The sequence below is a fragment of the Apteryx mantelli genome, chromosome 32 (assembly GCF_036417845.1).
Source record: "Apteryx mantelli isolate bAptMan1 chromosome 32, bAptMan1.hap1, whole genome shotgun sequence".
In the NCBI taxonomy this organism is placed as follows: domain Eukaryota; kingdom Metazoa; phylum Chordata; class Aves; order Apterygiformes; family Apterygidae; genus Apteryx; species Apteryx mantelli.
This window is the reverse complement of record NC_090009.1, coordinates 1,642,527-1,655,150: the sequence shown is the minus strand read 5'-3', so window position 1 is coordinate 1,655,150 and position 12,624 is coordinate 1,642,527. Positions and strand designations below refer to the sequence as shown.

The 12,624-nt window shown below is 71.3% G+C and overlaps 1 protein-coding gene across 1 annotated transcript in view; it reads right to left on the bottom strand.

Annotated features, from left to right (window-relative positions):
• The window catches only part of LOC106489270 (tenascin-X-like), a 46,021-nt gene extending 40,753 nt beyond the window's left edge, over positions 1–5,268 (bottom strand). The window contains exons 1-3 of the mRNA XM_067313899.1: positions 5,030–5,268; positions 2,476–2,696; positions 494–733 (exon numbers count right to left, since the gene is read on the bottom strand). Coding sequence (XP_067170000.1) covers positions 494–733; positions 2,476–2,692 — 457 coding nt within the window. The 5' untranslated portion in view covers positions 2,693–2,696; positions 5,030–5,268. The remainder of the gene's footprint in view (positions 1–493; positions 734–2,475; positions 2,697–5,029) is intronic.
• Between the last annotated feature and the right edge of the window lie 7,356 nt (positions 5,269–12,624).

Sequence of the window (12,624 nt, the reverse complement as noted above, 5' to 3'; positions counted from 1 at the left end):
ACAGGGAGACCCTGGGGACACCCACAGGGACATGTCGGAACAGGGCACTGGGAGCACTGGGGGGCACTGGGGGCAATGGGGGCACTGGGAGGGCACCAGAGGAGCACTGAGGGAGCAATGGGAGTCTGAGGAGGGGCACTGGGGGGGGCACTGGGAGGACAGGGAACCCTGCAAGGGGCACTGGGAGTGCTGGGAGGAGCACTGGGAACCCAGAGAGGGGCACTGGGAGGCACTGGGAACACTGGGAGGGGCACTGGGGGCACTGGAAGGGTACTGGGAGGGGCACTGGGAGGGGCACCCGTAGCACTGGGAGGCACTGGGAGCACTGGGAGGGGCACTGGGAGGCACTCGGAGCACTGGGAGGGGCAGCGGAAAGGGCACCGGGAGTACTGGGAAGCACTGGGAGCACTGGGAGGGGCACTGGGAGGGGCACTGGGAGGGGCACTGGGAGCACTGGGAGGCAGTGGGGGGGCCCCGGGGGGGTGTCACGCACCAAGGTGGCAGCGGGGCCCGCCACGGCCGGGTGGGCAGGCAGGGGCATCGCAGGCAGCGCCACCGAAGCCGGCGAAGCAGCGGCAGCGGCCGCCCCGGCAGCGGCCCTGGTCGCTGCAGTCGCGGGGGCACCGGGGCTCGGCGCACGTGGGGCCGCCCCAGCCCGGCTCGCAGGCGCAGGCGCAGCGCCCCGCGTCGAAGGCCCCGTGCCCGCTGCACAGGCGCCGCGCGTCCGTCCGCCCTGCGGGCACAGCGCCCTGACGCCGCGGGGCCCCGCCCGTGCCGGCGAGAGCCCCGCCCACTCCAGTGCAAGCACTGCCCACTCTAGTTCAAGCCCCACCCACTTCGGTGCAAGCCCCACCCACTCTGTTGCAAGCCCTGCCCACGCTGGCAAAAGCACTGCCCAATCTGGTACAAGTGCCGCCCACTCCAGTGCAAGCCCCGCCCACTCTGGCGCAAGCCCCGCCCACTCCGGCGCAAGCCCCGCCTGTGCTGGCAGAAGCGCTGCCCACTCTGCTGCAAGCCCCGCCCCCTCCAGCAAAGGCCCCACCCACTCCGGCGCAAGCGCCACCTACGCTGGTGCGAGCCCCGGCTGCTCTAGTGCAAGCCCCACCCACCCTGGCCCGAGTCCTGCCCCGTCCAGTGCAAGCCCCGCCCACTCTCCTGCAGGCACCACCCATTCTGGTGCAAGCTCTGTCCTCTGTCGTGCAAGCACCACCCACTCTAGGCTAAGCCCCGCCCACTCTGGTGCAAGCGTCATCCCCGCTTCTGCAGGCACCACCCACTCTGATGCAATCCCCGCCCACTCTGGCACAGGACCCACCCACTCTGGTGCAAGCCCCACCCCCTGGCAAGCCCCATCCCCTCTAGTGCAAGCCCCCACCCTCTAGCACAAGCCCCGCCTCAAAGGTGCAAGCCCCGCCCCTGCAACTGCAAGCCCTGCCCCTGTCGCTTGAAGCCCTGTGCCATTGGTGCAAGCCCCGCCCCCTCCTGGTGCAAGTCCCGCCCCTTCTGGTGCAAGCCCCACCCCCTTCTGGTGCAAGCCCCAGTGCTCTGCTGGCAAGCTCCACCCACACTGGGGCGAGACCCACCCATCGTGGTGCAAAACCCACCTGCTTTGGTGGAAGCCCCACCCCTGCTCGTGCAAGCCCCGCCCCACTCCTGTGCAAGCAACACCTCTTGGTGCAAGCCCAGCCCCCTGCTCTTGCAAGCCCCACCCCTTTTTCCAACTCCGCCCCCTCCAGTGCAAGCCCCACCCCCTCCAGTGCAAGCCCTGGTCCTGCGCAAGCCCCACCCCTGCTCATGCAAGCCCCGCCCTTTGGCTGGAAGCCCCACCCCTTGTGTAAGACCTGCCCCCATGCAAGCCCCGCCCCCACCCCATGGCTGCCTGAGGCCATCCTGCTCCCCCGTCTAACCCCCCCCATAACCCCCCATGTCCCTCATGTCCCCCCATGTCCTTCCATGTCCCCCATCTCCCTCCATGGCCCCCCATGGCCCTTCATGTCCCTCCATGTCCCCCATAACCCTCCACATCCCTTCATGTCCCCCAATGCCCCTCATGTCCCCCCATGTCCCCCATCTCCCTCCATGTCCCTCCATGTCCTCCATGGCCTCCCATGGCTCCCCAAGGCCCCATGGCCCTCCATGTCCCCTCATGTTCCTCCATGGCACCCATGGCCCTCCATCTCCCTCCACGTCCCCCATGGCCCCCCATCTCCCTCCATGTCCCCCCATGGCCCCCATGGCCCTTTATGTCCTCCATGTCCCTCCACATCCTCCATATCCCCCCATGTCCCTCCATGGCCCTCCATGGCCCTCCATGTCCCCCATGGCCATCCATGTCCCTCCATGTCCCTCCATGTCCCCCCATGTCCTCCCATCTCCCTCCATGTCCCTCCATGGCCCCCCATGGCCCATGTCCCTTCATGTCCCTCCACATCCTCCATGTCCCCCATGGCCCCCCGTGTCCCCCCGTCCCCATACCGGTGCCAGCCTGGGGCCAGCTCTCAGCCCCACACTGGCTCTGCAGCGCCCGCACTTGCCCCTCCAGGGCCCGCAGGCGGCTCAGCAGGTCCTCGAGCACCGCCGCCCCACACTGGTGCCCTGGCGCTGCCGTGGGGCCAGGGGGGACCCAGGGAGGCCCCTTGTCCCCCCAGGCCCCCGTCAGCACCACCAACACCAGCGCCAGCCCCAGCCACATGCTCCTGCAGGGACACGCGCGTCACCACCAGGGCACCGACCCACGGCATCACCAACCCATGCCATCACCCACAGTGCCACCAACTTTGGCCCTGTCCCATGGTGTCACCACCTGTGGCCCTGATCCATGGTGTCACCCATGGTGTCACCAACCCACAGTGCCACCGCCTTTGGCCCTGTCCCATGGTGTCAACAATGGTGTCACCACCCAAGCACCAACCTATGGTGGCCCTGACCCACAGCATCACCCACAGCATCACCACCCAGGCACCGATCCATGCCGTCCCCTACCCACAGTGTCACCCACAATGTCACCCACAGTGTCACCACACAGGACCTGACCCACAGTGTCACCCACCTATGGCTCCCACCCATGGCCCTGCCCCACGGCATCACCCACCCACTGTGCAGACCCACAGCACCCATCACCCATGGCATCACCCACCCCCAGCACCCGTGCCCCACAGCACCACCCACCCACAGCACGGACCCACAGCAGCTGTGACCCACAGCACTGTCCCATGCCACCAACCCACACCACTGACCTATGGCATCATCCACCCATAGCACCATGACCCGACCCATAACATCATCCATGACCCACAGCATCACCCATGACCCGCAGCTCACCCATGACCCACGGTATCACTCACCCCCAGCACCCCCCCCCCCACCATGGCACCTGCCCACGGCATCACCGACCCACAGCACCCACCCACAGCCCCATGGACCCACAGCACCGCTGACCCACAGCACCCACAACCCACAGCAGCATCAACCCATAGCACCAACCCACAGCAGCACCCATGACCCACAGAACCCACAACCCAGGGCAGCAACCCACGGCACCCACAGCCCACAGCACCCACGACCCACAGCAGCACCAACCCATAGCACCCATGACCCACAGCAACACCTTTCACCCGTGGCACCCATGACCCATAACAGCACTGACCCACAACACCACCCCATAGCACCCATGACCCACAGCACCCACGACCCACGGCAGCACCAACCCCACAGCACCTGTCACCCCCAGCACCCGCGACCCACGGCACTCACAACCCACAGCGCCACCCACAGCACCCCACCGCTCCCCTAAGGACCCCCAGGGCCCCCCGGCCTGGCCCCCCCGGAAGCCTGGGTTCACCATTGGGTGGGGGGGAGATGGAGGGATGGAGGGATGGAGGGGGATGGAGGGGGGGATGGAGGGGGGGATGGAGAGGGGGATGGAGAGGGAGAGGGAGGCATGGAGGGGGAATGGAGGGAGAGGGGGATGGAGGGACAGAGGGATGGAGGGATGGATGGATGGAGGGATGGGGGTGGAGGGGGGATGGAGGGAGAGGGGGAGGGAGGGACAGAGGGATGGAGGGATGGATGGAGGGAGAGGGGGATGGAGAGGGGGATGGAGGGAGGGAGGGATGGAGGGAGAGATGGAGAGAGAGGGGGATGGAGGGGGGAATGGAGGGAGAGGGGGGATGGAGGGACAGAGGGATGGAAGGATGGATGGAGGGGTGATGGAGGGGGGAATGGAGGGAGAGGCAGGATGGAGGGATGGAGGGGGAATGGAAGGATGGAGGGGGGATGGAGGGGGGGATGGAGGGACCCATCTGGGGACAGTCGCTCTGGGACAGCCCCAGGGCTTGGAGAGACCCCAAAAGCGTGGAGCCCCCCAGCACCAGTGCTCCCAGTAACCCCGAATTTACCAGTAACCCCAGAGCCACCAGGAACCCAAGTGCTCCCAGTCTCCCCCAGTGCTCCCAGTACAACCCGCACATGCCAGTAACCCCAGTTGCCACAGGACAGCCCAGTGCTCCCAGTCCCCTCCAGTGCTCCCAGTAACCCCAGGGCCACCAGGAACCCCAGTGCTCCCTGTCCCCCAGCACATCCCAGTGCCCCAGTGCTCCCAGTAATCCCAGATTCACCAGTAACCCCAGTCACACCAGTAACCCCAGTCACACCAGCACATGGCAGTAACTCCAGTTGCCCCAGGATAGCCCAGTGCTCCCAGTCCCCTCCAGTGCTCCCAGTAACCCCAGGGCCACCAGGAACCCCAGTGCTCCCTGTCCCCCAGCACATCCCAGTGCCCCAGTGCTCCCAGTAATCCCAGATTCACCAGTAACCCCAGTCACACCAGTAACCCCAGTCACACCAGCACATGGCAGTAACTCCAGTTGCCCCAGGATAGCCCAGTGCTCCTGGTCACACCAGTAACCCCAGCAACCCCAGCCCCCCCAGTAACCTCGGTGCTCCCAGTAACCCCAGTGCTCCCAAACCCCAGCACGTCCCAGTCCCTCCAGTGATCCCAGTCCCCCCAGTGCTGCCCCCCGGGCGGTACCTGGGCCGGTCCCGATGTGGCTCCGCTCCGGCGCGGGGCTCAGCGAGGCCGATCCGGTCCCGGTCCCAGTCCCAGTCCCGGTCCCGGCGCGGGGCTCAGCGGGGCCGATCCGGATCCGGATCCGGACCCGGTCCCGGTCCCGGTCCTGGTCCCGGCGCGGGGCTCAGCGGGGCCGAACCGGATCCGGACCCGGTCCCGGTCCTGGTCCCGGCGCGGGACTCAGCGGGGCCGATCCTGTCCCGGTCCCGGTCCCGGTCCCGGTCCCGGTCCTGGTCCCGGCGCGGGGCTCAGCGGGGCCGATCCTGTCCCGGTCCCGGTCCCGGTCCCGGTCCCGGTCCTGGTCCCGGCGCGGGGCTCAGCGGGGCCGATCCGGACCCGGAGCCGGTCCCGGTCCTGGTCCCGGCGCGGGGCTCAGCGGGGCCGAACCGGTCCCGGTCCCGGTCCCGGTCTCTGTCCTGGTCCCAGTCCCGGCGCGGGTCTCGTCCCGGTTTGCCGCGGCTCCGGAGCGGGATCGGGACCCGGCTCGGTTCCGGCGCGGGGTCGGGAGCCGCGGCCCGATCCGGCTCGGCTCGGCTCGACCCGGTTCGGATCGGATCGGCTCCGCCCGGTTCAGCCCGGTTCGGTTCGGTTCGACCCGGTTCGGTTCGGCTCGGCTCCGCCCGGTTCAGCCCGGTTCAGCCCGGTCCCGTTCGGTTCGACCCGGTTCGGTTCGGCTCGGCTCGGCTCGGCTCGGTTCGGTTCGGCTCGGCTCGGCTCGGCTCGGCGCGGCGGCGGCGGGGCGCGGGGCGGCCGCAGTGGAGGCGCGGGGCGGCTCCGGCCCCTTTCATAGCCCCGGGCCGGGCCGGGCGCCAGCGCTGAGCTCACGGCGCGGCCCCGCCGCAGGTGCGGGGCAGAACCGGGGCTGGAGAAGGGCAGAACCGGGACAGGAGCGGGGCTGGAGCGGGGCAGGAGTGGGGCTGGAGCGGGGAAGAACCGAGGCAGGAGCAGGGCTGGAATCGAGCTGGAACTGGGGCAGAACGGGGGCAGAATCTGGACAGGAGCGGGGCTGGAGCGGGGCAGAACCAGGGCTAGACCGGGGCAGAAGCGGTGTAGAACCAGGGCTGGAGCGGGGCAGGAACGGGGCTGGAGCAGGGCTGGAGCGGGGCAGAACGGGGGGCAGAACTGAGGCAGGACCGGGCTGGAACCAGGACAGGACCAGGGCAGAACCGGGCTGGAACTGGGGCAGAACTGGGGCAAGAGCAGGACAGGACCAAGCCGGGCTGGGGCAGGACTTGGGGCAAACCACGGGCAGGACTGGGCTGGAACCAAGGCAGAACCGGGACAGGACCAGGGGCAGAACCAGGCTGGAACCAGGGCAGAACCGGGATAGGACCAGGGGCAGAACCAGGCTGGAACTGGAGGCAGAACCGGGGTAGGACCAGGGGCAGAACCAGGCTGGAACCAGGGCAGAACCGGGATAGGACCAGGGGCAGAACCAAGGCAGAACCGGGGTAGGACCAGGGGCAGAACCAGGCTGGAACGAGGGCAGAACCGGGGTAGGACCAGGGGCAGAACCAGGCTGGAACTGGAGGCAGAACCGGGGTAGGACCAGGGGCAGAACCAGGCTGGAACCAGGGCAGAACCGGGATAGGACCAGGGGCAGAACCAAGGCAGAACCGGGGTAGGACCAGGGGCAGAACCAGGCTGGAACGAGGGCAGAACCGGGGTAGGACCAGGGGCAGAACCAGGCTGGAACTGGAGGCAGAACCGGGGTAGGACCAGGGGCAGAACCAGGCTGGAACCAGGGCAGAACCGGGATAGGACCAGGGGCAGAACCAGGCTGGAACCGGAGGCAGAACCAGACCAAACCCAGGGCAGAACCAGGGGCAAAACCAGGGGCAGAACCAGACCCAAACAAACGGGGCTGGAGAGAAGCTGGATGAGAGATGGAACCAGGGGGCAGAAATGGGGCAGAACCGGGCTGGATGTGGGGCAGAACCAGGCTGAACGTGGGGCAGAAAGGGGCCGCCCCAAATGGGGCCAGCCCTGGAGACGCTCCCAGCCCCACGGCGGGACCTGCCTGAGCCAGAGAGGACCCAGGTGTCCGGGCGGCTTCTCCTTGACCTGACCCATGACCCCCCCCCCAAGAGAGCCCAGGCGTCTGGGCACCCCAACCCCACTCACTCTGACCCATCAGACCCCACTGCCCTCCCAGGGGACCCAGGCATCCGGGGCAGACCAGCAATGTCTGGGGGAAACTGAGGCACGGAGGAGGCTGCGGCCGTGGCCAGCGCTGGCCTCACTCTTTCCTGGCGCCCGTTCGGGGCCAGAGCGCACGGAAAATTGGGGCGGCTCCGGCCTCCGCCCCGGCACTGGGGTGCCCGTGCCAGCTGCGCAGGGACCCAGGCGTCCGAGCGCCCGACACCCCTCGCTTTGAGCCCCCCGGGGTCTCCTGAAGGGCCCAGGCGTCCAGGTGTCCGGTGCCCCCTGCTCCGAGCCCGGCTCTCGCTGGGGGACCCAGGCATCCGGGGCGCCCGGCACCCCCTGCTCCGAGCCCGGCTCTCGCTGGGGGACCCAGGCGTCTGGGGCATCCGGCACCCCCTGCTCCGAGCCTGTGGTTACCCCAAAGGGCCCAGGTGTCCGGGCGCCAAGCTCCTGCCTCGCCCAAGGACCCAGGCGTCCGGGCACCCGGCATTGCCCGTGCCAGGCCGGAGCCCTGGGCCATGGCAGGAGCCCCCCAGGCGAGCGGGGCCCAGGGTCCGGGCGGGACCCAGGCGTCCGGGCGGCGCCTCTCCCCCCCTGTTTGGGGGGGACGTGTTTACGGGCAGCAGTCGCCACGGCAACCAAACATCTGGGCGGCCGCCGCCAGATGTGGGGTCCAGCTGCCATAGCAGAGCGGTGACACAACGCGTGGGGGGGACGTCGGGGCCCCGGCCCGCGCCGCCAGCCCCACGGCTCCCGGCGCTCCCAGTAACCCCAATGCTGCCGGCCCCACGGCTCCCAGGACTCCCAGTAACCCCAGCGCCACCAGCCCCACGGCTCCCAGCCCTCCCAGTAACCCCAGCTTTGCTGGCCCCACGGCTCCCGGTGCTCCCAGTAACCCCAATGCTGCCGGCCCCACGGCTCCCAGGGCTCCCAGTAACCCCAGTGCCGTCGGCCCCACAGCTCCCAGAGCTCCCAGTAACCCCAGCTCTGCTGGCCCCACGGCTCCCAGTAATCCCAGCGCCATCTGCCCCACAGCCGTGGGGCTGGGCTGGGGCCAGGGTTTGCAGCCTTGGGGCTGGGGGGCAGAGCTGGGGGGCACCGGGGGGGCTGTGGCATGAGGCCACGGTGAGGGGCTGTGCCGTGGGGCTGGCCGCATGCTGGGGTGGGGGGAGGTGAAGGGATGGTGCAGGGGCCATGAGGCCATGCTGTGGGGCTGAGCTGTGGGGCTGTGGAGCTGTGGGGCGGCTGTGGTGGGGGCCGTGGGGCTGTGGTTCCGTGGGGCTGTGCTGTGGGGCGGCAGGGCCATGAGGCCTTGCTGTGGGGTGGCGCTGTGGGGCCGTGGGGCTGTGGGGCTGTGGAGCCACACCATGGGGCTGCGCTGTAGGGTCGTGGGGCCATGGGACCACGCTGTGGGGCTGTACCATGGGGCCGCGCTGTGGGGCTGTGTTGCAGGGCTGTGGGGCCTTGCTGTGGGGCCTGGCCGTGGTTCCATGGGGCCGTGGGGCCTGGCCGTGGGGCCCGGCCGTAGGGTGGCGCTGTGGGGCCGTGGGGCCTTGCTGTGGGGCCTTGCTGTGGGGCCCAGCCATGGGGTGGTGCTGTGGGGTCATGGGGCCGTGGGGCCTTGCTGTGGGGCTGTGTGGCCATGGGGGCCTCGCCATGGGGCCTGGCCATGGGGCCGCGCTGTGGGGCGGCGCTGTGGGGCCACACTGTGGGGCCGTGGGGCCTTGCTGTGGGGCCCCGCCGTGGGGCCCGGCCATGGGGCAGCGCTGTGGGGCCTTTGCTGTGGGGCCACACTGTGGGGCCATGGGGCTGTGAGGCCTTGCTGTGGGGCCCAGCCATGGGGCGGTGCTGTGGGGCCACGGGATCATGCTGTGGGGCTGCACTGTGGGGCCTTTGCTGTGGGGTCGTGGGGCGGCACTGTGGGGCCACGCTGTGGGGCCTTGCCATGGGGCCCCGCCGTGGGGCGGCGCTGTGGGGCCTGTCCATGGGGCCCGGCCATGGGGTGGCACTGTGGGGCCGTGGGGCCACGCTGTGGGGCTGCACTGTGGGGTCTTTGCTGTGGGGCCGTGGGGCCCTGCCGTGGGGCCCGGCCATGGGGTGGCGCTGTGGGGCCGTGGGGCCACGCTGTGGGGCCACACTGTGGGGCCTTTGCTGTGGGGCCACACTGTGGGGCTGTGGGGCTGTGGGGCCCCGCCGTGGGGCCCGGCCATGGGGCGGCGCTGTGAGGCTGTGGGCCCACGCTGTGGGGCCACGCTGTGGGGCCATGGGGCCTGGCCGTGGGGCCTGGCCGTGGGGCAGCGCTGTGGGGCCTTTGCTGTGGGGCCACACTGTGGGGCCGTGGGGCCACGGGGCCCGGCCGTGGGGCGGTGCTGTGGGGCTGTGGGGCCGCAGTTGTGGGGCCTTTGCTGTGGGGCCACGCTGTGGGGCTGTGGGGCCGTGGGGCCCGGCCGTGGGGCGGCGCTGTGGGGCTGTGGGGCCACGCTGTGGGGCCGTGGGGCCCGGCCGTGGGGCGGGGCGGGGCGGTGACTCAGCGCTGGCCCGGGGCCCTTCGCGCCTGTTGTTGTTGTTGCCGCGGGAGGCGGCGGGGCCCGGCCGGGACGCCTGGGCCCTCGCGGCGGGGGGGGGGGCAGCGGGGGGGGGAGCCCGGACGCCTGGGTCCCTCGGGGGGGGGGGGGCAGCAAGGGGGGCGGGGCGGAGCACGGCGACCCGGACGCCTGGGTCCCCGGGGGGGGGGGGGCACGTGGGTCCGCCACGAGGTCTGGGTCGGGGGGAGGGGGGGGGGAGCCCGGACGCCTGGGTCCCCTGGGGGGGGGCGGGGGGGGGGGCCCGGACGCCTGGGCTCCTCGCTGGCTCCCGCCCGTGTTTTGCTGGCCGCCCCCGGCTGGGCGCGCCCGGCCGCGCGGGGCCGCGGACACGGGGGGGCCCCGGGCACGTGGGGGGGGGGGACTGGGGGGGGTCACGCGGACACGGGGGGGGGGGCCTCGTGGCACGAGTGGGGCCGCGGGCACGGGGGGGCTGCGGGTCTCGGGGGGGGGCACGGACACCCGTGGGGTTGCAGGGGGGGGCACCAGCACGTGGGGGTCCGCGGGCCCGTGGGGGGGGGGGGGCTGTGGGTCTCGGGGGGGACCGCGGGCAGGGATGGAGCTGCGAGGGGGGGCACAGGGATGTGGGGGGGGGGCTGGGGCATCTCGTGGGGGTCCATGGGGGGCCACGGGCACAGGGGGGGCCTGGGGGGGGGCACGGGCCCATGGGGGGCTGGGGATCTTGTGGGGTGTCCATGGGGGGGGCTGCAGGCATGAGTGGGGCTGCGGGTGGGGGGGGAGGCGCAGGCACCTGGGGGGCCATGGGGGGCTGTGGGAGGTCTGTGGGGTGCTATGGGCACGGGGGGGGGGGCGTGGGGAGCCACGGGCATGTGTGGGGCTGTAGGGACCCACGGAGAGCCGTGGGGTGCCGGGCACGGGGTGGGGGGGCACGGACACCTGTGGGGCCATGAGCGTCTGGGGGGGGACTGGGGGGGCTCCATGGGGGGCCACAGGCAGGCGTGGGGCTGGGGGGGCTATAGGGGGCCACGGGGCTCATATAGGGCTGGGAGGGTCCATGGGGGCCCACGGGCAGGCGTGGGGCTGGGGGGGAGCTATAAGGGGCCATGGGGGGGCTGCAGGGAGGTGTGGGGCTATGGGTGGGGGGGTCACGGGGGGGCTGCGAAGGTCCGTGGGGGGCTATAGGGGACTGGGGGGCTATAGGGGACTGGGGGGCTCATGAAGGGCTGTGTGGGGCCACGGGGCGCGTATGGGGCTGTAGGGGGTCCGTGGGGGGCCCCGGGCACGTGTGGGGCTGTGGGGGGCCCCAGGCAGGTGGGGGGGGGCTGTGGGGGGTCCGTGGGGCGCCGGGCACGTGGAGGGCTGTGGGGGGGGGACAGGTGTGGGGCTGTGGGGGTCCGTGGGGGCCCCAGGCAGGTGTGGGGCCGTGGGGGGGCAGGTGTGGGGCCGCTCCGCCCCCTCCCACGTCCCTTCCCGGCCCAGGAATCTTCTCGGCCTCCACAAGCAGCCGTAAGTGGGGCGGGGGTGTCCCAGGGGCCCAGGCGTCCGGCCCCCCCCCCCAAACGCCGAGCAGGGCCCAGGCGTCCGGCCCCCCCTCCCCCCCGCAGCAGCCTCTCAAGCTCGGGCAGGGGACCCAGGCGTCCGGGGGGGGGGGGGGGCGGCTGCCAGAGGCATTTGGGGGTCACGGCCCCGACAGCCGGGAGGGCTCAGAGCGGAGCTGACTCACCCCACGCCGTCGGCCAGCCCCACGGCGCAGCCTGGCGCCCCCCACGGCCCACCCCCCCCACCAGGGACCCCCCCTCCCGCCCCACACTTTCTCCCCCTTCCCATGGCGCTGTGCAGGCTGGCGGGGGCTGGTGCAGCTCCCTGCATTTACTTATGGGGCCCTGCCCCACGGCGCCCGCCCCGAAGTCACGTGCGGGACGCGGCGTGTGGCCTCCTCCCCTCCCGTCCGCGTGCCCCACGGCGAGGCCTGTGCGCCCCACGACAGGCACACGTGTGGGGAGGGCCGTGCCAGGGCGCCATGTCACGTGTGGGTCTCTGTGGGGCAGCGCTGCCAGACTCACAGCACATTGCACATGGGTCTCTATGGGGCGGCGCTGCCAGATCCTTGGCGCATCACCCATGGGTCTCTGTGGGGCAGCACTGCCAGACCCACAGCGCATTGCACACGGGTTTCTATGGGGCAGCGCTGCCGGATCCATGGCACATCTCGCGTGGGTCTCTATGGGGCAGCGCTGCTGGATCCATGGCACGTCTCGCGTGGGTCTCTATGGGGCAGCACTGCCAGACCTGCAGCATGTCATCTGTGGGTCTCTATGGGGCAGTGCTGCTGGACCCGTGGCATGTCACCTGTGGGTCTCTATGGGGCAGTGCTGTCAGACCCACGGCGTGTCACCTGTGGGTCTCCATGGGGCAGCGCTGCCGGACCCGTGGCGTGTCACCTGTGGGTCTCTCTGGGGCAGCACTGCTGGATCCTCGGCATGTCACGCACGGGTCTCTATGGGGCGGCGCTGCCAGGTCCGTGGGGCATCACACGCGGGGCTCTATGGGGCGTCTCACACGGGCCGCTCGCTGGCGTGGGCCCCACGGCGGGCGGCGAGGTGGGAGCGGTGGCGGAAGCGCTCGCCGCAGGCGAAGGGCCACTCGCCCGCGTGCGGGCGCCGGTGCCGCGGCGGGTCGGGGCTCTGCCCGAAGGCCTTGCCGCACTCGCTGCAGCGGTAGGGGCGCTCGCCGGCGTCTCCGGCAGCCTCTCTGCACCGGCTGCGGCTGGGAAGGGGGAAAACACCGCGTTACTCCGCTCGCCGGCGCGTCCTGGGAAGCCCTGCGGCAGCACCCGGAGCGGTGCAGGCAGGAGCCGCTGCCTCCGGT